Source organism: Salvelinus fontinalis, chromosome 3 (genome assembly GCF_029448725.1).
Source record: "Salvelinus fontinalis isolate EN_2023a chromosome 3, ASM2944872v1, whole genome shotgun sequence".
Lineage (NCBI taxonomy): Eukaryota > Metazoa > Chordata > Actinopteri > Salmoniformes > Salmonidae > Salvelinus > Salvelinus fontinalis.
In genome coordinates, this window is record NC_074667.1 from 51935685 (window position 1) to 51962349 (window position 26665).

The 26665-nt window shown below is 43.6% G+C and overlaps 1 protein-coding gene across 3 annotated transcripts in view; it reads left to right on the forward strand.

Moving 5' to 3' along the window:
• LOC129851082 (extracellular sulfatase Sulf-2-like) overlaps window positions 1–26665 on the forward strand; it is a 74809-nt gene that overhangs the window by 34281 nt on the left and 13863 nt on the right. For all 3 annotated transcript variants that reach the window (XM_055917294.1, XM_055917295.1, XM_055917293.1), the window contains one exon: window positions 17877–18132. In XM_055917294.1, the coding sequence (XP_055773269.1) occupies window positions 17955–18132 (178 nt within the window). In that variant the 5' untranslated portion in view covers window positions 17877–17954. The remainder of the gene's footprint in view (window positions 1–17876; window positions 18133–26665) is intronic.

The following is a 26665-nucleotide window of genomic DNA, read 5'->3' on the forward strand; positions in this document are numbered from 1 at the left end:
TGCTATGCAGGAAACTGCAATCATTGACATGGTCATCAGAAACAATGACATAAAACTCACAGAGATTCGGGACAGAGTGTTGGCAGACAACATTAAATTTGGAAGGACTGTGATTGGGAAAAGAGCCACAGTGGATGTCCCGGGCCAGAAGGGTGCCAACATCACAATGTGTGCTGCAATATCCTCTGATGGATTGCTGTTACACAAACCATACAACACCGAGCGTCTCATTTCATTCCTGGATGACCTATATGGAAGGGTTGTGCCAGGTGAGGAATGGGTTGCAGTCAGGTGAAATCGGCCAACGTTTGCAATTGTATGGGACAATGTGGAATTTCACCACTCCCGTGCAGTCACAGAGTGGTTTGCAGGACATCCCAGGATGGTGTCACTTTTCCTCCCACCTTACTCTCCTCTCCTCAACCCCATAGAATAATTATTTTCCTCATGGAGGTGGAAGGTTTATGACCACCATCCACATGATCAATAGTCCCTCCTGGATGCAATGAATGCTGGATGCCTGGACATATCTGCAGAAGATTGCCAGGGATGGACCAGGCAAGTCAAAATATTCTTTCCTATGTGTATTGCACAAGATGACATAAGATGTGATGTGGTGGAGAACCTGTGGCCAAATGCAGAAGACATGGTTGACGAGCATTGCTACAGTATCTGTATCGGGAGATGGTGTATATGTAACGGATGTGAAATGGCTAGCTAGTTAGCGGTGGTGCGCGCTAATAGCGTTTCAATCGGTTACGTCACTCGCTTTGAGACCTTGAAGTAGTGGTTCCCCTTGCTCTGCAAGCGCCGCGGCTTTTGTGGAGCGATGGGTAATGATGCTTCGTGTGTGTCAGTTGTTGATGTGTGCAGAGGGTCCCTGGTTCGCACCCAGGTCGGGGCGAGGGGACGCCATAAAGTTAAACTGTGACATTGATGCTGTTGACCCGGATCACTGGTTGCTGCGGAAAAGGATTAGGTCGAGAGGGGGGTCAGTGTAACGGATGTGAAATGGCTAGCTAGTTAGCGGTGGTGCGCGCTAATGCGTTTCAATCGGTTACGTCACTCGCTTTGAGACCTTGAAGTAGTGGTTCCCCTTGCTCTGCAAGAGCCGCGGCTTTTGTGGAGCGATGGGTAATGATGCTTCGTGGGTGACTGTTGTTGATGTGTGCAGAGGGTCCCTGCTTCGCGCCCGGGGCGAGGGGACGGACTAAAGTTATACTGTTACATATATACAAATTCTTGTATTTTGGAATCAGTCAAAGCCAAAAAATGACATAAAACATATTGAAGCATATTGCATCATCTGATTCATTCCTGTAACATATACTGCAGTGAATGCTAAACTGTAGAGAGGTGTCATTCTTGTTTTGTAAAGACATTTTACAAAAGAAAACATTGTGTAATGCTACCTGTTGTTAGTGGTTTTTAGGTCATTGTTTCATGAGTGACAACGTGTGCTTGTTGGGTGACAACCTTTGCTAGGGTTATGGAAGAATGAGTTGATTTGAGACATATATTAAGTGTTTTGGTAGTTTTAGTGCATTTTGGATGTGAAATTAACTGCTGTGCCATGTTGAAAGTTGGTTTGGAGAACTGTGTGAAAAGTGACCTAAGTATTGAGAAATGGGTCCTAGCGATTGAAAAAAAACTGCAAAGCATGGATGTGTGAGTGGAGAATAGATTATGAATAGCAATCGCTACAACTATATAGTATTATTGTGAAAACAGGGATTCCAGTTCTATACAGTATTCACCATCCCAATCTCTACCCCTCCCCCAACACATACCAATCATCCTCCAAACATACTCTCTCCCCTCTAACATAGAGGCATGTCATTGCAGAATTTGCATCTGAATACCAACCCTAAATTCAAGGGTCCTTGGAGAGCTGGCACATTCTGTCCAATGGGAACAAAGTCACACATTCTCAAAGCCTTGTCAGTCTCAAATATAACCAAAGGAATCTAGTTGATAGTGTTGCCAACCGGCTGCATTAATTTATTTAAAAAATATATATATTTCACCTTTATTTAACCAGGTAGGCTAGTTGAGAGCAAGTTCTCATTTACAACTGCAACCTGGCCAAGATAAAGCAAAGCAGTGCGACACAAACAATAACAGAGAGTTACACATGGAATAAACAAACATACAGTGAATAATACAATAGAAAAGTCCATGATACAGTGTGTGCAAATGAGGTAGGATAAGGGAGGTAAGGCAATAAATAGGCCATAGTGGCGAAATAATTACAATATAGCAATTAAACACTGGAGTGATAGATGTGCAGAAGATGAATGTGCAAGTAGAGATACTGGGGTGCAGAGGAGCAAAATAAATAAACAAAATAAATAACAGTATGGGGATGAGGTAGTTGGATGGGCTGGAATATGTGTTTCACGTTCTTACTGTAGGTGTTTCATTCGTTTGTATGATGTGGATGAGTATAGAAATTGAGTGTCACGAATGTGAAATGGATAGTGAATTGTTCTATTTAATTTGACTCTATTCTATCTGAAATCCTTGCAAATGAGAATCCAGTCATTTTGTAAAAAAATACCTGGAACATAAGCTCTCATGCTTTGTTCTATCCAGACAAAGCTCTCTCTCTCTCTCTCTCTTTTCCCCTCTCGCTTTCTCTCTTTCCCTCTCTCTCTCTCTTCCCCACTTCCCCTCTCTCTCTCTCTCTCTCTCTCTCAATTCAATTCAATTCTCTCTCTCTCAATTTAGTTAAATTCAAAAGGATTTATTGGCATGGGAAACATCTGTTTACATTGCCAAAGAACGTGAAATAGATAATAAACAGAAGTAAAATAAATAATCAAAATAACAGTAAACATTACAAACATTACAAAAGTTTCAGAGGAATAGAGACATTTAGAATGTCATATTATGGCTATGTACAGTGTTATAACAATGCACTGTTCTGGCCGGAGGGGGAGAGACTCGTCGAACAGACAGAACATCAGAACCTGGAGAAGATTATCTCTCTTTCTTTCCCTTTCTCTCTCACACTTTTGCTCTCTTTCCCTCTCTCTCTGTCTTTCACGCTCTCTCCCTCTCCCTTTCCCAGTTGGAACGTTGGTTGAGCCAGACTCGGTCTGGTTTATGCTTCTGGGCTCTTCCATATTTCATTGGCATTATGAGTCAGGGAGCTGATTAAAATATGAGAAATGTACGGATGGAATCATTCATCCTTCTTTAATATGTAATACCAGTTTGCTTCTCTGCATTTTCTCATATTCTCTATTTTTCGGCCACTCTTCCTGGGGCATTGCTTGCATGCATGAGATGGTGCTCATTGAACAACCAAACATATTTTATTCATGAGAAAACTGCATTAACTCCACTGCTAAATATTTCTATTATATTATATATTATATATATTATATTTCTATTATATTATATATTCTATATATTATATTTCTATTATATTATATATTATATATAATATTATATTTCTATTATATTATATATTATATAGATTATATTTCTATTATATTATATATTATATATGTTATATTTCTATTAGATTATATATTATATATATATTATATTTCTATTAGATTATATATTATATATATTATATTTCTATTATATTTCTATTATGTATTGATGGTTTTGTTCTACTTGCTAACATGTGTCTGTCTCTCTCTCCTCTGAGGAAAGCATTTGGCCCCTACACTAACCTCTGTTTTACCACAACAGCCTATAGTGTGGCACAGCTCTGTTGTCATGACTTGTATAATTAATTTGTATCCATGAAAGATACAGCCATCATTAACATTTAATCCAATGGTGGAGTAGAGCGTTCAACATTCAAATTTCCAATGGTCACTTTACATGAGGAGGATTTCAGTGTGTAACAGATTCCTGTGCAGCACTTTTAACCAAGATACAGACCGCATTGATATAATTTTGGATAATAGCTATTGATCGTCAATCAGGTTTACAAAAATGTGCTGTGTTCGCTCTCTTTCCCTCTTTGTCTCTCTCTCACTCTCTCTCTTTCTCTCTCTCCTTTCTCTTTCTCTCTCACTCTCTCTCTCTCTCTCTTACTCTCTTTCTCTCGCTCACTCTCTCTCTCACTGTTTCTTCTTCAGTTTTTAATGAGCTACTCAGATTAACATTTACTCATGTTGTGGTTTGTGCTTCTGTCTAAATAGCACATTTCTGCCATGATTCTGTCTCATTCAGCAGTATCAGCACTGTGGTAGTGTAACGCCATGACCGTAGAGAGCTTTTTATGTCTCTATTTTGGTTTGGTCAGGGTGTGATTTGGGTGGGCATTCTATGTTCATTTTCTATGTTTTGTATTTCTTTGTGTTTGGCCGGGTGTGGTTCTCAATCAGAGGCAGCTGTCTATCGTTGTCTCTTATTGAGAACCATACTTAGGTAGCTTTTCCCCACCGATGCTTTGTGGGTAGTTATTTTCTGTTTTGTGTTTCTGCACCTGATAGGACTGTTTCGGTTTTTGTTCATTCTCTTTGTTATTTTTGTTATTAGTGTTCAGTTGTAATAAAAAGCATGAACACTTACCACGCTGCGCTTTGGTCCGATCCTTCTCATTCCGACCACGAACGTTACAGATAGGGCCTTTCATTTAGTGTAAAGAGCTGATCTGAGCAATATTCTGCCTTCAACATTCTGCCTTTTGTATCAGCATGGTTTAGGTTTAAATCATCAGTATTTACACAAAAGCACTGTCTGAATATTCCTATGTATGCATTATGAAAAACCTACAATTACTCAACTCAATGCATTTACGCTAAAGGGAATGTGTATGTTGACACGCATTCAGTAGAAAAACATACTGTATGGCTCTTGTTTATTTAGGAGTTGTTATTTCTGCTGGTTTTTGTGTAGCAGTGCTAACTGTTTTGAGTAATTGCCCATATACAGTACCAGTCCAAAGTTTGGACACACCTACTCATTAAAGGGTTTTTCTTTATTTTTTACTATTTTCTAAATGGCAGAATACTTGTGAAGACATCAAAACTACTTTGCACACTCATTCTCTCAACTAGCTTCATGAGGTAGTTACCTGGAATGCATTTCAATTAACAGGTGTGCCTTGTGAAAAGTTCATTTGTGGAATTTCTTCCCTTCTTAATGTGTTTGAGCCAATCAGTTCTGTTGTGACAAGGTAGGGGTGGTATACAGTGGCTCCCGCGTGGCGCAGCGGTCTAAGGCACTGCATCTCAGTGTTTGAGGCGTCACTACAGACATCCTGGTTTGAATCCAGGCTGTATCACAACCGGCCGTAGTTGGGAGTCCCATAGGGTGGCGCACAATTGGCCCATTATCATCTGGGTTTGGCCGGTGAAGGCTGTCATTGTAAATAAGAATTTATTCTTAACTGACTTGCCTAGTTAAATACAGAAGATAGCCCTATTTGGTAAAAGACCAAGTCAATATTATGGGAAGAATAGCTCACATAAGTCAAGAGAAACAACAGTCCATCATTACTTTAAGACATGAAGGTCAGCCAATGAGGAAAATGTCAAGAACTTTGAAAGTTTCTTCAAGTGCAGTCGCAAAAACCATCAAGCGCTATGATGAAACTGGCTCTCATGAGGACCACCACAGGAAAGGAAGACCCAGAGTTACCTCTGCTGCAGAGGATAAGTTCATTAGAGTTAGGAGCCTCAGAAATTGCAGCCCAAATAAATGCTTCACAGAGTTCAAGTAACAGACACATCTCAACATCAACTGTTCAGAAGAGACTATGTAAATCAGGCCTTCATGGTCAAATTGCTGCAAAGAAAGAACTACTAAAGGACACCAATAAGAAGATACTTGGCCTCCCGGGTGGCGCAGTGGTCTAAGGCCTACAATTGCTATTTAGACAGAGACTCTGGGTTCGAGCCCAGGCTCTATCGCAGTCCGCCGCAACCGGGATGTCCATGGGGCGACGCACAATTGGCCTAGTGCCATCCGGGTTAGGGAGGGTTTGGCCGGTAGGGATATCCTTGTCTCATCGTGCACTAGCACGATGTGGCGGGCTGGGAGCAGTGCACGCTGACTAGGTCGCTTGGTGTACGGTGTTTCCTCCGACGCATTGGGGCTAGCTTCCGGGTTGGATGCACACTGTGTTAAGAAGCAGTGCGGCTTGGTTGGGTTGTGTTTCGGAGGACGCATGGCTCTCGACCTTCATCTCTCCCGAGCCCGTACGGGAGTTGTAGCGATGAGACAAGACAGTAACTACTAACAATTGGATACCACGAAAAAGGGGGTAAAAAAGAAGAGACTTGCTTGGGTCAAGAAATCTGTCCTTCAGTCTGATGAGTCTGATATTGAAATGTTTGGTTCCAACCACCGTGTCTTTGTGAGACGCAGAGTAGATAAACGGATTATCTCCGCATGTGTGGCTCCCACCATGAAGCATAGAGGTGTGGGTGCTTTTCTGTTGACACTGTCAGTGATTTATTTTGAAATCAAGGCTCACTTAACCAGCATGGCTACCACAGCATTCTGCAGCGATACGCCATCCAATCTGGTTTGCGCTTAGTGGGACTATCATTTGTTTTTCAACAGGACAATTACCCAAAACACACCTACAGGCTATGTAATGGCTATTTGACTAAGAAGCTATTTGACTAAGAGTGATGGAGTGCTGTATCAGATGACCTGGCCTCCACAGTCACCCAACCTCAACCCAATTAAGATGGTTTGGGATGAGTTGGACCACAGAGTGAAGGAAAAGAAGCCAACAAGTGCTCAGCATATGTGGAAATTCCTTCAAGACTGTTGGAAAACCATTCCAGGTGAAGCTGGTTGAGCGAATGCCAAGAGTCTGCAAAGCTGTCATCATGGCAAAGGGTGGCTACTTTGAAGAATCTCAAATATCTCAAAAACACATTTTTTTTGGTTACTACTGTCACGTTCTGACCATAGTTCTTTTGTGTTTTCTTTGTTTTAGTGTTGGTCAGGACGTGAGCTGGGTGGGAATTCTATGTTGTGTGTCTAGTTTGTCCATTTCTATGTATGGCCTGATATGGTTCTCAATCAGAGGCAGGTGTTAGTCATTGTCTCTGATTGGGAACCATATTTAGGTAGCTTGTTTTGTGTTGGGGTTTGTGGGTGGTTGTCTTCTGTCTTTGTGTTCATTGCACCAGATAGGACTGTTTTCGGTTTTGCCACATTTGTTATTTTGTATTGTGTTCATGTTTAGTTGTTTATTATTAAAACATGGACACTAACTATGCTGCCTCTTGGTCCGATCCCTGCTACACCTCTTCAGACGAAGAGGAGGACGGCTGCCGTTACAGAACCACCCACCAAAAAAGGACTAAGCAGCGTGGTAAGGGTCAGCAGCAGCAGCGGCCTAGTACACAGGACTCCTGGACATGGGAGGAAATTCTGGACGGTAACGGACCCTGGGCTAAAGCTGGAGAATATCGCCGCTCTCATGAAGAGCTGGAGGCAGCTAAAGCCGAGAGGCGGTGGTATGAGGAGGCAGCACAGAAGCGTGGCTGGAAGCCAGAGAGGCAGCCCCAAAAATTTCTTGGGGGGGGGGCTAAATGGGAGTTTGGCGAAGTCAGGTAGGAGACCTGCGCCATCTTCCCGGGCTTACCGTGGAAAGCGAGAGTACGGGCAGACACCGTGTTATGCGGAAGATCGCACGGTGTCTCCTGTACGTGTGCATAGCCCGGTGCGGTACATCCCAGCTCCTTGTATCGGCCGGGCTAGAGTGGGCATCGAGCCAGGTGCCATGAAGCCGGCTCAACGCATCTGGTCTCCAGTGCGTCTCTTCGGGCCGGTGTACATGGCACCAGCTTTACGCATGGTGTCCCCGGTTCGCCAGCACAGCCCAGTGCGGGTTATTCCACCTCCCCGCACTGGCCTGGCTACGGGGAGCATTCAACCAGGTAAGGTTGGGCAGGCTCGGTGCTCAAGAGCTCCAGTACGCCTTCACGGTCCGGTATATCCGGTGCCACCTCCTCCCCCCAGCCCAGTACCACCAGTGCCAACACCACGCACCAGGCTTCCTGTGCATCTTCCGAGCCCTGTTCCTCCTCCACGCACTCGCCCTAAGGTGCGTGTCTCCAGCCCGGTACCACCAGTTCCGGCACCACGCACCAGGCCTACTGTGCGCCTCAGCAGGTCAGAGTCTGCCGTCTGCCCAGCGCCGCCTGCGCTGCCCGTCTGCCCAGCGCCGCCTGCGCTGCCCATCTGCCCAGCGCCGTCTGAGCTGCCCGTCTGCCCAGCGCCATCTGAGCTACCCGTCTGCCCAGCGCCATCTGAGCTGCCCGTCTGCCCAGCGCCATCTGAGCTGCCCGTCTGCCCAGCGCCATCTGAGCTGCCCGTCTGCCCAGCGCCATCTGAGCTGCCCGTCTGCCCAGCGCCATCTGAGCCGCCCGTCTGTCCTGAGCCGCCAGAGCCGCCCGCCAGTCAGGAGCCGCCAGAGCCGCCCGCCAGTCAGGAGCCGCCAGAGCCGCCCGCCAGTCAGGAGCCGCCAGAGCCGCCCGCCAGTCAGGAGCCGCCAGAGCCGCCCGCCAGTCAGGAGCCGCCAGAGCCGCCCGCCAGTCATGAGCTGCCAGTCCTGAGCTACCTCTCAGTCCTGAGCTACCTCTCAGTCCTGAGCTACCCCTCAGTCATGAGCTACACCTCAGTCATGAGCTACCCCTCAGTCATGAGCTACCCCTCAGTCATGAGCTACCCCTCAGTCATGAGCTACCCCTCAGTCATGAGCTACCCCTCAGTCATGAGCTACCCCTCAGTCATGAGCTACCCCTCAGTCATGAGCTACCCCTCAGTCATGAGCTACCCCTCAGTCATGAGCTACCCCTCAGTCATGAGCTAGCCCTCAGTCCGGAGCTGCCCCTCAGTCCGGAGCTGTCCCTCAGCCCGGAGGAGTTTCCTCAGTCATGAGGCGCCCCTCAGTCCAGAGGCGCTCCTCAGTCCAGTGGGGCACTTTGTTAGGGTTCCTAGGCCAAGGTCGGCGGCGAGGGTCACCACTCAAAGGACGCAAAGGAGGTGGACAAAGACAACGGTGGAGTGGGGTCCACGTCCAGCGCCAGAGCCGCCACCGCGGACAGATGTCCACCCAGACCCTCCCCTATAGGTGTAGGTTGTGCGGTCGGAGTCCGCTCCTTGGGGGGGGGGGGGGGGGGGGGGTTTACTGTCACGTTCTGACCATAGTTCTTTTGTGTTTTCTTTGTTTTAGTGTTGGTCAGGACGTGAACTGGGTGGGCATTCTATGTTGTGTGTCTAGTTTGTCCATTTCTATGTATGGCCTGATGTGGTTCTCAATCAGAGGCAGGTGTTAGTCATTGTCTCTTTGTCTCTTCAGACGAAGAGGAGGAAGGCTGCCGTTACAACTACATGATTCCATATGTGTTATTTCATAGTTTAGATGATATCCCTATTATTATACAATGTAAAAAAAACTAAATAAAGAAAAACCCTTGAGTAGGTGTGTCCAAAATGTTACTGGTACTGTATGTTAGATTTTTGTTTACATGTATTTTTTGAGCTACACCATGTGTTAGAAAGAGAAAAGAGAGAGAGGGAGATGGAGGAAAAGCGCAAACAAAAAAGTTTGTGAATTTGAATGCTCATGAATGTGTCCATGTAACTGATAAAATGCAATAAATCCAATCTGACTTCCTATCAGGGAAACACTGAGGTCTCAGGAGAATAACACTGGACAGTTTTCACTGTTTTTCCTCATCTATATGATCACATTTACATGTTATCTATCGTTGTATCAAGGCAGCGTGTAATATTTTGCTGGACATTTCTTGCAAACCGTGCGACTATAGAGTTTGCATCCCTGACTTGAGAACCCAGTGTTGCTTGGATCATCTTTTTAACATACTGAAGAGGAGAAAAAATGGTTAGACCATTAATGCTGCTGCTGCAGTATTTCATACATCACAAACACTCACAACGGAAAGGAGTGAACCATCTATTCCTTTATATATTGACAAAGTCCTGGCTGGCAGCAGTGTTGGCCAGGCATTTCTGGTGTTTGGCGACAGAGCTGTTCAATGACGTTTTTGTATAGTGTTCCTTGTTGTTTTAGTTTTCACTGCATGCCAGCGATGCGAGGAAAAGAGAGGGATGGAGAGGGGTACAGGAGGGGTAAAAAGAGGAAGAGAGAAGCAGAGGAGAATGTAAAACAGCAGAGCCCCCCAGGTCAGAACCTCATCCATTCTCCAGAGAGAGAACAAAGCCCTGAGAGAGAGAGAGGCAGAAGGAGAGGAGCAGGAATTAAAGCAAAGACAACACAGCTGTGTGTGTGTGTGTGTGTGTGTGTGTGTGTGTGTGTGTGTGTGTGTGTGTGTGTGTGTGTGTGTGTGTGTGTGTGTGTGTGTGTGTGTGTGTGTGTGTGTAGTTGTGCATGAGTGCGAATTATGTGTGTGGGTCCATACTTGCATGCTAAGAGGGTGGGGTGAATGCGCATAATATGTGTGTGTGAGAGCTTGAGTGTTAGTATGGAGAGGGGATAAGTGTGTTATGGAATCAGGAGGTACACCAACTGAAGGACCTGCTTGGATACTGGTACATTTTGGCACAGAGGTCTGTTCTCTATGAGGATATCCCTGGGCATCAACATTATGAGGTAGAGGGGTGGCAGAAACAGGTAGCCACCCCTCCTCTGGAATAGTAACATAACCAACTGACTTAGTTAGTTTTGTATTTTCTTGAGATTGATGGAAGTGGTGAAATAGTGTTATTAATAGCCCACATTCTAAGCCTTTGATTTGAATTGTAAGTTATTTAGTTTTAATGTGAAGTGTGTGTCCCCGTGATGCATGCATGTGTGTGTCTGTGTGCGACTATTCATGTGTGTTAGTGAGTGCATGCATGCGTGTGTGTGATTTATTGTCCCCCTATTCAATAGCATCCCAGTGAGGTTGATATTGTTGAGTGTTGCCACGCAGCAGAGGGAGGCTGGGGTTGTGTGTTTTGTGTTCATACAGGTTCCATGCTGGGGGGCATGCTCTCCCTGTAGACCCACACAACACTGAGCAAACACATGCTATTATAATAGACGGAAACCTGTCAACGCGCTCAGTCAGTTGGTTAATTGTTTTTGTGAGGAGGCCTTGTGATGCTCTTTTACATTTGACCAGTGAGCCTGGACTCAGAGACAGTGTTATGATGTTGCAGCAATGTCATAGTAAATGCTAATATTCAAAGCTGTGAGAAGAAACACCACAACACCTTTCTATTCCGCAAGGTCTTTGCTTTAAACTGTGGATTGAAAACAAGGTCATGTCAGTCTGTTAGGAACAATCTCAGCAAGAACATTTCACTTCTATTTCATGTATTTGTGAACATACAGTGCCTTCAGAAAGTATTTAGATCCCTTGACTTATTTCACATTTTGTTGTGTTACAGCCTGAATTCAACAAATTCACCCGTCTGCACACAATACCACATAGGGAAAACATGTTTGCATCCTATTTCCTTTGACCATCCTTGAGATGTCACTATATGATTGGAGTCCACCTGGGGCCAATTCAATTGTTTGGACATGATTTAGAAAGAAACACACCTGTCTATATAAGGTCCCACAGCTGACTGTGCATGTCAGAGCAGAAACTATACCATGAAGTCCAAGGAACTCTCTGAGATATAATTGTGATTAGGCATATTATCTGGGGAAGGGTAGAAAACAATTTCTGGCATTGAAAGTTTCTAAGAGCACAGTGGTCTCCATCATTGGGAAATTGAAAAAATATGGAACCACCTCAGACTCTGCCTAGAGCTGTCCGTCCGACCAAACTGAACAACCGGGCAAGAAGGGCCTTGGTCAGGGAGGTGAATAACCCACTGACCACTCTGACAGAACTACAGAGTTCCTTGGCTGAGATGGGAGAACCTGCCAGAAGGACAACAGTCTCTATAACACCTCACCAATCTGGAATTTATGGGAGAGTGGCCAGAAGGAAGCCACTCCTGGGAAAAAGGCACATGGCAGTGTAACAGTACTGCTTTCGTCCCTCTCCTCTCCCCAACCTGGGGGTCAATGTAAATTGGCCGGTGACGATTTTTATGAATTGTTCAGCACTCTAATGGTTTGGGGGAAGAAGCTGTTAAGGAGCCTTTTGGTCCTAGACTTGGCGCTCCGGTACCGCTTGCTGTGCGGGAGCAGAGAAAACAGTCTATAACTTGGCGACTGTAGTCGCTGACAATTTTATGGGCTTTCCTCTGATACTGCCTATTATATAGGTCCTGGAAGGCAGGAAGCTTGGCCCCAGTGATATACTGGGCCGTTCGCACTACCCTCTGTAGCGCCTTACGGTCAGATGCAGAGCAGTTGCCATACCAGGCGGTGATGCAACTGGTCATGATGCTCTCGATGGTGCAGCTGTAGAACCTTTTGAGGATCTGGGGGCCCATGCAAAATCTTTTCAGTCTCCTGAGGGGAAAAAGGTTTTGTCGTGCCATCTTCACAACTGTCTTGGTATGTTTGTACCATGATAGTTCGTTGGTGATGTAGACACCAAAGAACTTGACACTCTCGACCTGCTCCACTACAGCCCCGTCGATGTTAATGGGGGCCTGTCCGGCCCGCATATTCATGTAGTCCACGATCAGCTCCTTTGTCTTGCTCACATTGAGGGAGAGGTTGTTGTCCTGGCACCACACTGCCAGGTCTTTGACCTCCTCCATATAGGCCGTCTCATCGTTGTCGGTGATAAGGCCTACCCCTGTTTTGTCATCAGCAAACTTAATGATGGTGTTGGAGTTGTGTTTGGCCATGCAGTCGTGGGTGAACATGGAATACAGGAGGGGACTAAGTACACACACCTGAGGGGCCCCAGTGTTAAGGATCAGCGTGGCAGAAGTGTTGTTGCCTACTCTTACCACCTGGGGGCGGCCCGTCAAAGTCCAGGATCCAGTTGCAGAGGGAGGTGTTTAATCCCAGAGTCCTTAGCTTAGTGATGAGCTTCGTGGGCACTATGGTGTTGAAAGCTGAGCTGTAGTCGATGAACAGCATTCTCACATAGGTGTTCCTTTTGTCCAGGTGAGAAAGGGCGGTGTGGAGTGCGATTGAGATTGTGTCATCTGTGGATCTGTGGCCTTTCTGTGGTCTTTCAAAGCACGTCATGGCTACCGACATGAGTGCCATGGGGCGGTCATCACTTAGGCAGGTTACCTTCGCTTCCTTGGGCACAGGGACTATGGTTGTCTGCTTGAAACATGTAGGTATTACAGACTCGGTCAGGGAGAGGTTGAAAATGTCAGTGAAGACACTTGACAGTTGGTCCGCGCATTCTTTGAGTACACGTCCTGGTAATCCGTCTGGCCCCGCGGCTTTGTGAATGTTGGCCTGTTTAAATGTTTTGTTCACATCGGCTACCGAGAACGTTACCACACAGTCATCCAGAACAGCTGGTGCTCTAATGCATGCTTCAGTGTTGCTTGCCTTGAAGCGAGCATAAAATGCATTTTACTCGTCTGGTAGGCTTGCGGCACTGGGCAGATCGCGTCTGTGTTTCCCTTTGTAGTCCGTAATAGTTTTCAAGCCCTGCCATATCTGACGAGCGTCAGAGCCGGTGTAGTAGGATTCAATCTTAATCCTGTATTGAGACTTTGCTTGTTTGATGGTTCGTCTGAAGGCATAGCGGGATTTTTTACAAGAGTCCGGATTAGTCTCCCACTCCTTGAAAGCGGCAGCTCTAGCCTTTAGCTCGATGAGGATGTTGCCTGTAATCCATGGCTTCTGGTTGGGATATGTACGTACAGTCACTGTGGGGACAATGTCATCGATTCACTTATTGATGAAGCCGATAACTGAGGTGGTGTATTCCTCAATGCCATTGGAATATGTTCCGGGATTCATCCAGTCTGTGCTAGCAAAACAGTCCTGTAGTGTAGCATCCATCTCATCTGACCACTTCTATAATGAGCGAGTCACTGGTACTTCCTGCTTTAGTTTTTGCTTGTAAGCAGGAATCAGGAAGACAGAACTATGGTCAGATTTGCCAAATGGAGGGTGGGGGAGAGCTTTGTATGCATCTCTGTGTGTGGAGTAAAGGTGGTCTAGGATTTTTTTCCCCCCCTGGTTGCACATGTGACATGCTGGTAATAATGTTGTAAAACTGATTTAAGTTTGCCTGCATTAAAGTCCACGGCCACTAGGAGCGCCGCTTCTGGGTGAGCATTTTCTTGTTTGCTTATGGACTTATAGAGTTGGTTGAGAGCAGTCTTAGTGCCAGCTTCGCTTTGTGGTGGTAAATAGATGGCTACGAATAATACAGATGAGAACTCTCTGGTTAGATAGTGTTGTCGACAGCTTATCATAAGGTACTCTACCTCAGGCGAGCAATACCTCAAGACTTCTTTAATACTAGACATCGCGCACCAGCTGTTATTGACAAAAAGACACACACCCCCACCCCTCGTCTTACCAGAGGAAGCGTCTCTGTTCTGCCGGTGCATGGAAAATCACGCCAGCTCTATTGTCCGTTTCTTCATTCAGCCACGTCTCGGTGAAACATAAGATGTTACAGTTTTATTGTCCCGTTGGTAGGATAATCTTAATAGTAGGTCATCAATTTTATTTTCTAACGATTGCACGTTAAGAATGGGAATGTAAGGCATTGAGAGTTTACTCGCTCGCCTCTTTATTCTCAGAAGGATCCCTTATCTGCGTCCCTTTTTCCGGTGTATTTTCTTCATGCAAATGCGTGGATCTGGGTCTGTTCCAGTGAAAGCAAGATATCCTTCTCGTCGGACTCGTTAAAGGAAAAAGTTTATTTCTGTCCGCGGTGAGTAATCACTTTTCTGATGTCCAGAAGTTATTTTCGATCATAATGTTGCTGCTACCGTCTCTTATGTACACAATAAGTAAAAAAAAAATAAGTTACACAAAATGCAAAAAAAATTCAAAATTGCACCATTGGTTGGGAGAATGTAAAACGTCAGTCATGTTCTTCGGCGCCATCTTTTACTTGTCCTGAAGCCACTCCTACGTTGTCTTGGCTGTGTGTTCAGGGTCGTTGTCCTGTTGGAAAGTGAACCTTCGCTCCAGTCTGAGGTCTTGAGCGCTTTGGAGCAGGTTTTCATCGATTATCTTTATACTTTGCTTCCTTCATCTTTGACTCGATCCTGATTAGTCTCCCAGTCCCTGCCGCTGAAAAACATCCCCACAGCATTTCTGTCACCACTTTGTTTCCCCGTAGGGATGGTGCCAGGTTTCCTCCAGACGTGACACTTGACATTATGGCCAAAGAGTTCAATCTTGGTTTCATCAGACCAGAGAATCTTGTTTCTCATGGTCTGAGAGTCCTTTTGGCAAACTGGAAGCGGGCCGTCGTGTGCCTTTTACTGAGGAGTGGCTTCCGTCTGGCCACTCTATCATAATGGCTTGATTAGTGGAGTGCTGCAGAGATGGTTGTACTTCTAAAATGTTCTCCCAGCTCCACAGAGGAACTCTGGAGCTCTGGCAGAGTGACCAGCGGGTTCTTGGTCACCTCCCTGACCTCCCTCAATTGCTCAGTTTTGCCGGGTGGCCAGCTCTAGGAAGAGTCTTGGTGGTTCCAAATTTCTTCTGTTTAAGAATGATGGAGGCCACTGTGTTCTTGGGGACCTTCAATGTTGCAGAAATGTTTTGGTACCCTTCCCCAGATCTGTGCCTTGACACAATCCTGTCTTTGAATTCTACAGACAATTCCTTTGACCACGTGGCTTGTTTTTTTCTGTGACATGTCAACTGTGGGACCTTATATTGACAAGTGTGTGCCTTTCCAAATCATGTCCAGTCAAATTTACCACAGGAGGACTCCAATCAAGTTTTAGAAACATCTCAAGGATGACCACTGAAAACAGGATGCACCTGAGCTCAACTTCGAGTCTCCTAGCAAAAGGTCTGAATACTTACGTAAATAAGGTATTTCAGTTTTTACTTTGTAATACATTTGCAAACATTTCTAAAAACATGTTTTTGCTTTGTCATTGTGGGTTATTGTGTGTGTAGATTGATGAGAAAAAAATAGATATTTAATACATTTTAGAATAAGGCTGTAACGTACTCTTTTTTGAAAAAGTCAAGGGGTCTTGAATACTTCCCAAATGCACTGTATCTCTCCACAAAACCCTCAGCCCTTACAGAGTAAGGGAAACAACTAGTTCAAGGTTTCAGAGTGATTGATGCCACCGATTGAAATGTCACTAGCGCGCGCACCTCTAACAAGCTAGCCATTTCCCACCAGTTACAACAGCACGCCTGGAGTTTTCAAAAAGGTACGTAAAAGACTCTGAGAGCAGAAGGCAAAATATTCTTTGGCAAAAGATTCTTTGATTCTTTTTTCTTTTTGGCCTGAATGCAAAGCGCTATGTCTGGAGAAAGCCAGACAAAGCTCTTCACCCATCTAACACTATCCCTACCGTGAAGCATGGAGGTGACAACATCATGCTATGGGGATGCTTTATAACGGCAGGGACTGGTAGACTGGTAAGGATAGAGGGAACAACGAATGGAGCCAAATACAGGCAATCTTTGATGAGAACCTGTTTCAGAGAGAGAACGATCTTGGGGCGAAGATTTGCGTTCCAACAGAACAATGACCCCAAGCACACAGAAATAGCAACATTGGAATGGCTTCAGAACAAGAATGTGAAAGTCATTGAGTGGCTCAGCTTAGAGCCCAGACTTGATTCTCATAGAAAGTCTCTGGAAAAACTTGAAGATTGCTGTTCACCGCCTCTCCCCATCTAACTTAATAGAGCTTGAGAAAATCTTCAAAGAAGAATGGGAGAAAATCCCAAAATCCAGATGTGCAAAGCTGAACTACAGACATATCTAGTACGACTCAAAGCTGTAGTCACAGTCAAAGGTGCTTCTACAAAGTATTGAGTCAGGGGTGTGAATACTTATGTAAATGAGATATTTCTGTATTTCATTTTCAAAACATTTGCAAACATGTTTTCATTTTGTCATAATGGGGTATTTATTGTGTGTAGATAGGTGAGAGAGAAAAAATCTAATCCATTTTGAATTCAGGCTGTAACAACAAAATGTGGAATAAGTAAGGGGGTATGAATACTTTCTGAAAGCACTGTATATGTAATTAACAGTTTCCATGACAAACTCTGTGGGGGTTTCATTTGTAATAAGTCAGAGGTGTACTTATGTTATCAAGTCAATATGAAACAAGTATAAATGTAGCAAATGAAGCATGAAGCTATCATTTAGAGGAAATTGTACTAAATTGAAATTGTACTAAATTAATAAATCAGATTATTAGAAAATACACCACCAAGTCTACGTTGTCTGGAATCAATCTCATGAGCACTTTGTTATTTGGAGAGGCTCTCACACACTTTTTTATTTTTTTATTATTTTCAATGACGGCCTTGTTCAGGGGCAGAACGACAGATTTTTTACCTTGTCAGCTCGGGGATTCGATCTTGCAACCTTTCGGTTTCTAGTCCAACGCTCTAACCACTAGGCTACCTGCCGCCAAATAATCTCTGTCTCCTCATCCAGTCTTTAAACTCTCTCTTCTCCTTAACCTCTGCCCCGCTCCATTCCCCCTGCTTTGTCTGGTTGGTGAGGGAGCGTTGTCCCTGGGCCCCTGGCTCAGGCCCAGGCCCATTAGCCCCAGACTGGCAGCTATGTGTTTATCAGCAGAGATTATTACACTGTGGCAATGACACCGCTCTAATGAAGTAATGCCTCTGCTTTTGTGTGTGAGAGAGAGAGTGTCTCTGTGAGAGATACAGTTGAGAGATGAAGAGAGAGGGAGGGAGAGAAAGAGTGAGAGACCGAGATACTCCTGATGACAATACATCACAGAGTTTCTCACTTGTCAATATTCCATGTTTTGTAATTGTCATAGCATAGCTACCAGATTGTAGCAGTTTGAATGTTACGTAATGTTTCGTTCTGGTCTCATCTCTGTGTCTGTCAGGTGGAGTGAGGGAGCTGCGACAGCAGCAGAGTGCCCCGTGCTACAGTGAAAAGGAGGTGAAGAACACAGGGTAGAGCCATGGCAGGATGGGGCCTCCTTCTCCTCCTCCTCCTGTGGGTGGTCTCCCTGGCCCAGGGCTCGTCCTTGCTCTCTGGTCAGCGCCACAGGACCCGTCTGCAGAGGGACCGTCAAGCACGCAACAACGTCCGACCCAACATAATCATCATCCTCACCGATGACCAGGACATCGAACTGGGTAAGACACAGCAGGGTGTGTGTGTGTGCGCGCGTGCATGCATTCTCCATTTGCCCATTCAAAGTCAAGCACCCCATGACCAACTCCATTATTGCCATGGAGTGAGTGGCCTATGGCATCCATTGTCTGAGTGCCAAATCCTGGCCATCTCCCTACCCGTTTAAGCCTTTAAACTGCATATTAGTCTGGAGTGTCAGTATAATGGCCTCGCTGACACCCCTTGTCCCACTCTGATTGGTGAGAAAACCTTCATTGAAAACCAGGAATTTATGGTTAAGCATCTGTTTCACAAAATAATCGGCATCAGCCTGAAATGCCTTTAGTACACATGAATTCAAATGGGCGACACATCACAGAAAATATTTACTCTTATAAAGTTGCTGCTTCCACTAGTGGAGCCTCTAAGTCCAAAGGCTTCGTTATTTTGATTAAAAGGAATTTAACTTTAGTTATTGAAAAGACTAGCAAGGACATTTCAGGCCACTTAGCACATCTATATATGGCAAGAAAGTAGCATTTGTGTCTATCTATAAACCCACTGTTTTTGAGGACAGCTTTTTCCCTGGGCTTACCAAAGAATTGTTAGCACTTTCAGAGTATGAATTGGTTTTAGGGGCAGTGTGGCAGACCAGGGGGTTTGGTCAAGACGTTTTACACAGATCAGACACGGACAGAATATGATTAGCTCGGGTTCAAGGGTGTTTATTAAATAATAAATCAAAAGAAAAGGATAGGTCTCCCCCATGAGAGCCTCTCCGGGATACCGTCTTCTGGGCTCTGGGTCTGCTGTATCCTGTCGGGCACACAAACGCAACTCCCTCGTCTTAGCTCGGGCACCGTCTCCAACTACACGGAAGTTACCTTACTTCCCCCTGTCCACCCTGTGTGCTGCCCTTCTGGCAGCTTTATGGGGCTTGTACAGCTGGTCAGCAATCACCCCTTGATTACTCACCAACTCCCCAATCACCCACAATTAGTCCTGGGCGTAGAGCCCGTCGAGACCTGGCACGTCCAGCAGATGAAGCCATCGCTTTGTGATGTACAGTGGGGCAAAAAAGTATTTAGTCAGCCACCAATTGTGCAAGTTCTCCCACTTAAAAAGATGAGAGAGGCCTGTAATTTTCATCATAGGTACACTTCAACTATGACAGACAAAATGAGAAAAAAAATCCAGAAAATCACATTGTAGAGAATTTATTTGAATTTTTATGAATTTATTTGCAAATGATGGTGGAAAATAAGTATTTGGTCACCTACAAACAAGCAAGATTTCTGGCTCTCACAGACCTGTAACTTCTTCTTTAAGAGGCTCCTCTGTCCTCCACTCGTTACCTGTATTAATGGCACCTGTTTGAACTTGTTATCAGTATAAAAGACACCTGTCCACAACCTCAAACAGTCACACTCCAAACTCCACTATGGCCAAGACCAAAGAGCTGTCAAAGGACACCAGAAACAAAATTGTAGACCTGCACAGGCCTCTCTCATCTTTTTAAGTGGGAGAACTTGCACAATTGGTGGCTGACAAAATACTTTTTTGCCCCACTGTATGTATTCATTTGGAGCTGGTCTGATTAATTAATTGATTACATTTATTGAGCATGGAAGCCAGTGGCTTTAAAATAAAAATCATATTTATTTTTACAGAATATTTTGTTTTTACAGAGATAAAGGTTTGCTTCATGTGGCCATATTGTTAGCAGTATGAGAATAGTTTTTCTCATGTCTATAAAGAAGAAGTGAAGTGCGACTGGCAGACATAATGTAAAGGAGCATCTTGCTTACATCTAATTAGGCTAATTGATGTAGAAATATTTGATTGCTGAAAAAGAAAGAGTCATTACAACAAGAAGGAGCTCAATAAAACGCAAAATTCAAAGCTGTGACAAATGTGTTTTAGAAAAATTGAAAAACAAATACAGTTGAGTGATTGATTGATTAAAACAAATGTCTCTTCATTTACACTCTTACTTTCACCTTACTATACCTTCTATTATTACTTTCATCATGGAAAAACAAGTGCAAACTTTGCACCTGGTGCGTAAATCAGGCGCCAAGTAAGCTGCGGAATTCTTTTTTTAAAGTCTGTTCTGTGCACTGCATACAATACATCACACAAATGCCTGTGCTGCATAATACACATAATCCTACACCATTTTACTCATTCACTTGTGTGGAAGAAGAGCAGTGAAAGTATCCAATGCACAATATAACATTCCAGGTTATTGGTACTGTCATGACAGGAACAACGTTTTTGGCATTTATAGTGAAAAAATGTAGTTTTTTTATATATTAAAATTTATATATTATATATTATATATTTATATATTAAAATTTATATATTTTACACACAGTTATTGCATTTTGCACACAGTCAACTGATTTGATAGACAAATAATTGGAATACAAAAAGTAAATATAACTGCGAGCAGCAATGAATGGGGTTCACAGGATGATGGAAAGGACACAACACCAGTTGCATAACAAAGCAAGCACTCTATCATGTAGGAACTCATTGTCTTACGTCAGATCGCGACGCTCATCCCTCAACCGATCTGTCTTGTAGGACATGGAACACATCTAAAACAAAAATAGATTTTGCTCATCCGCCTAACGCTAGTTCCTAATTCTGAAAATCACTCCGCTCTCGGTAGCTATAGATGCACCTGATATTATGGCAATCCAAACCATGCTCCAGCTAGCAGCAAAGTGCATGCTTGTTTCAGTGGTCATATGTGACTCCACCTGGATTCGGTCTTATGTAGCAAAATTTGAAATTGTGTTTTTTACATAGGAGACTCAGAGCTACAAAAGGGTATATCATACACTCCATATGAGGAACAATGTGGAAGTAATTCTGCTTTGAAAGTTGATCAACTTGTAAACTTGCTTTTGAGAAAATGGCCTTTGAATATTTTGGTATCTAGTGAAGAGCTCCTCGTTGTCTACACCCATTCAGGATTGTTCACACCCTCTTAGACAGTAAATCATGCAGCGCCTTGTGTCACAAACGCAGATTTTAGAGAAACAACAAATGTTGGTACATATAAGTATCTTATATCGGCTGAAAGCTTAAATTCTTCTTAATATAACTGCACTGTCCAATTTACAGTAGCTATTACTGTGAAAAAATGCCATGCTATTGTTTGAGGAGAGCTCCTAACAACAAAACACTTTTTTTCACCGCGATAGGTTTGATCAATTCACCTCTGAAGGTGAAATGTGTACTTGCATTCTGAAATATTGCTCTGATTTATCATCCAAAGGGTCCCAGAGATAACATGAAGTGTCGTTTTGTTAGATAAAATCCTTTTTCCTATCTTAAAAAGGTCCATATAGCATGCATGATGAATTTTATATTTCCACTCGTTCAATTTGCAAAGAAGAGAATCTGTGAAAATCTAACCCAAAACATTGTTTCAACCAGTCAAATCAAGTTCGTACATATTCCTCAGAGATCCTAAAACGTAACCAGACTTCACTATATCATTAGGGGTGTAGTATATCCTATAGGACACCAAATGTGGTCATAGCACGCCGATGACACGGGCGGTCTTCACTTGAACAACTCTAACTTTATGAAATAAGCGCCAATTGGGGTCAAACAAAGCTAGCTAGATAGCCAATGAGCTGGGCTTTACGGGAGTATCTGGAAACCCTGTATCTGTTGTAAAATTTAGCTACTAACCTTGTGCGACAGCATGCCTTTTCCTTTTGGACAAAAATTATAATAATATTCAGAGTTATGAAGTTATGAAAACTGGTTGTTTTGCAAATGTTGAACTTATAATATGGCTACTAATACTGGAAAAGCTAAATCAAAGTCCAAGTATACAAATCTGACGATATTCTTGCAGAAAAATGTAATATGAATGCAAATGTCTCCTTCATGATTTGCCCAAATATACCTGGGTGACTTCACACTGGCCCGGATGCCATTCCATCTGAACTGTTACTACATTTTTGGGGCATTAATCTCTGTACTGCCAAAGAAAGGGAAAGATCACACAGATTGTCGTCTGATATCTTTAAATTATTCAGACAAAATGTTGTTCAAAAGTGTTGGCGTTATGGATGGCAAAGTATTTGTGTTAGGATAAGTTCATTCACATAGAGCAGTCAGGTTTTATGAAAGGCTGAAGCTGACAATGTCCATCAATGAATGCGTATAATACATGAAACACAACTGGACACACCTTGTGCTGTGCTGTCTCTAGATGCCGAGAAGACTTTTGACAGGCTTGAATGGTAGTACTTGTGGGCTGTCTTGGAGAAATCTGGTTTGGGAAAGAATTTTACCGATATGGTTTGTGTGTTAACCCTGTTGCTATGGTGTCTAGTGATGTCATACACTCAGGTCCATTCCCTATTTTTTGGAGATGTAGACAAGGGGACGGCCTCTCCACAACGTTACTCAGAGCCTTTAGCACAACATCTAAGGCAGAATGTAATTGCTTTTCCTATACTGATTACATCTTCCTCTCATATCATATCACTACATGCAGATGATATTTTCCTATATATGACAGATATTCAGAATTCAATCTCATCTTTATTATCCGTATTTGAAGAATTCAAAAGATAAAATGGACAAAATCAGCATTAATGTTGCTTAAAACCTCTAACGCCTCACAAACCCGGATCCGGGAGCACCCCCATCAAAAAAGCTGACTAGCATAGCCTAGCCTAAAGCCACAGGGATATCATATAATAAAATGTTCATGAAATCACAAGTCCAAGATACCAAATGAAAGATACAGATCTTGTGAATTAAGCCATCATTTCTGATTTTTACAATGTTTTACAGGGAAGACAAAATATGTAAATCTATTAGCTAACCACGTTAGCAAAAGACACCACTCTCATACTCCACCATTTTCTTACTGCATCAGTAGCTATCACAAATTCGACCAAATAAAGATATAAATAGCCACTAACCAAGAAACAACCTCATCAGATGACAGTCTGATAACATATTTATTGTATAGCATAGGTTTTGTTAGAAAAATGTGCATATTTCAGGTCTAAATCATAGTTTACAATTGCAGCCCCCATCACAACTCTCACTAAAATGACTAGAATAACTACAGAGACCATCGTGTATTAGCTAATTACTCATCATAAAACATTTCTTAAAAATACACAGCGTGCAGCAGATGAAAGACACAGATCTTGTGAATCAAGACAATATTTCAGATTTTCTAAGTGTTTTACAACGAAAACACAATATATCGTTATATTAGCTTACCACAATAGCAAACCAGACAACAGCATTGATTCCAGCTAAACATAGCGATAACGTATTCACCACCAAAATAAAATTATTTTCCACTAACCTTCTCAGAATTCTTCAGATGACAGTCCTGTAACATCATATTACACAATCCATATAGGTTTTGTTCGAAAATTTGCATATTTAGCAGCACAAACCGTGGTTATACAATGTGATCAGTAGCAACAGGGCATGCATTCTGGCCGGCGCCATCTTGGAAAGGCACCTAGTCTAATCAATAAATAATCGTAAACTTGACTAAAAAATACAGGTTGGACATCAAATGAAAGATGCATTAGTTATTAATGCAACCGCTGAGTTAGATTTTTAAAATTAACGTTACTAGACATACAGTGTGCGTTACAGCCAGACTAGTGCCGCAATAATGGCGGACAAATACGTTTACATTTTTCCACATAAATACGGAATAACATCATAAATAGCTCTTACTTTTGGACGAGCTTCCATCAGAATCTTGGCGAAGTGGTCCTTTGTCCAAAATAATTGTTGCTTGGTTGTAAAACGTCGTGTTCAACTTCGGAAGTAGCAGCTAACATTAGCTATGAGGCCACAGCATGCCCAAATCTTCAAACTCAATACTAAGGAAATTCGGAAAATAGCAATATACTCGCATAAACTGATATAACTCGGTTTAAAATAACTTCGTTATGATGTTTCTAACACCTATAACGAATTAAATTACAGACGGATATATCTAAGGTTGATAACTGAGCGTTTCAAAATGCCATCCTGAGGTCTTGCTTTGCGTAATGGCGAGCGTTGAAAAGAGAGGTCTCCTCGCTCCTTGGCCTTTTATAAACTCTGAGTACTACGTAGAAAGTCCATTCCACTTCTCATTGGTTACTGACATCCAGGGGAAGGCGGGTGCAGTTCATGTCGACCCATAGGATACATACAGAGCTTTAAACTGATCTGAGAGCAGAGCCTAGTTTTCAGACCTTCGCAGTTCCTGTCATGGATTTCGCTGCAGAAAGAGTTCTGTTTCACCCACAGACATAATTCAAACGGTTTTAGAAACTAGAGAGTGTTTTCTATCCAATAGTAAGAATAAATGCATATTGTACGAGCAAGAATTGAGTACGAGGCCGTTTAAATTGGGTACGATTTTGTGCTATGACGAAATGGCACCCCCTAGTGGCAAGAAGTTATTAATGAAGCAGCCAAGAAAGTTTCCCTTCCCTCAACAATTCCTATAAAAACACAGTTCACTTATTTGGTTATTAGTATACAAACATCTATGCATGGTCTGGTGAAGTATAATTATGAGAACATTTACTAGGATGTTGAATGAGATTTAACCGTTTGGGAGAAGTTGCCTGCTTCTTTACAAACTACGGTCACTTCCATAAAGATGAATGTGTTGCCATGTATTAGATTCCTGAGCATAACGATCCCACTCCCTCCACCAGTGGGCTATTGGGGAATGATTGATAAATGCATACATAAATACCTTTGGAATGGCAAACATCCAAAGATTAGGCTGGAGGTGTTAAAACGACAGAAGTGTTATGGTGGACTTGCATTACCAAATTGTTTTATTTACCACCAGTATTTCCAGTTACGCCCACTTAGATCATGGTTTGATCAGTCTCTTGGAGAACTATTGAGGAAGAACGTGTTTCAGCTATTAGATTGCAGGATGTGTTATTTTCTGGTATATCTAATAAGAAATGCATGTTGTATTTTGGTCCTATTATTTCTAATACAATATAGAATTTTAGGAAGGTTGAGAAGTGTGTAGGTGGTAACTGGAAATGGCATCTCCATACACATAACAAGGCTAATACTTCCGGTAATAAACATGTTGAGTCGAGAGCCTGGTCTGCAAAAGGCGTCAATAATCTAGGGGCTATATTCAATTCAAACGGTCTCCTTAGTTTTCAGGAACTCCGTCTTTGTTTTGATTTGCCAGGGTCGTCATTCTTTCTAAACTCAGCAAAAAAGAAACATCCCTTTTTCAGGACCCTGTCTTTCAAAGATAATTCGTAAAAATCCAAATAACTTCACAGATCTTCACTGTAAAGGGTTTGAACACTGTTTCCCAGGCTTGTTCAATGAACCATAAACAATTAATGAACATGCACCTGCGGAACGGTCGTTAAGACACTAACAGCTTAGACGGTAGGCAACTAAGGTCACAGTTATGAAAATTTAGGACACTAAAGAGGCCTTTCAACTGACTCTGAAAAACACCAAAAGAAAGATGCTCAGGGTCCCTGCTCATCTGTGTGAACGTGCCTTAGGCATGCTGCAAGGAGGCATGAAGACTGCAGATGTGGCCAGGGCAATAAATTGCCATTTCCGTACTGTGAGATGCCTAAGACAGCGCTACAGGGAAACAGGACAGACAGCTGCCCAGGATCGGTACATCCGTACATCACACGGATATACAGGTACAGGATGGCAACAACAACTGCCCGGGTTATACCAGGATTGCACAATCCCTCCGTCAGTGTTCAGATTGTCCGCAATAGGCTGAGAGAGGCTGGACTGAGGGCTTGTAGGCCTGTTGTAAGGCAGGTCCTCACCAAACATCACCGGCAACAGTGTCGCCTATGGGTACAAACCCACCGTCGCTGGACCAGACAGGCCTGGCAAAAATTGCTCTTCACTGACGAGTCGCAGTTTTGTCTAACCATGGGTGATGGTTGGATTCGCATTTATCGTCGAAGGAATGAGCGTTACACCGAGGCCTGTACTCTGGAGCGGGATCGATTTGGAGGTGGAGGGTCCGTCATGGTCTGGGGCGGTGTGTCACAGCATCATCGGACTGAGCTTGTTGTCATTGCAGGCAATCTCAACGCTGTGCGTTACAGGGAAGACCTCCTCCCTCATGTGGTACCCTTCCTGCAGGCTCATCCTAACATGACCCTCCAGCATGACAATGCCACCAGCCATACTGCTCATTCTGTGTGTGATTTCCTGCAAGACAGGAATATTGTGTTCTGCCATGGCCAGCAAAGAGCCCGGATCTCAATCCCATTGAGCAAGTCTGGGACCTGTTGGATCGGAGGGTGAGGGCTTGTGCCATTCCCCCCAGAAATGTCTGTGAACTTGTAGGTGCCTTGGTGGAAGAGTGGGGTAACATCTCACAACAAGAACTGGCAAATCCGGTGCAGTCCATGAGGAGGAGATGCACTGCAGTACTTAATTAATGCAGCTGGTGGTCACACCAGATACTGAATGTTACTTTTGCTTTTGACCCCCCCCCCCCCCCCCCTTTGTTCAGGGACATATTAT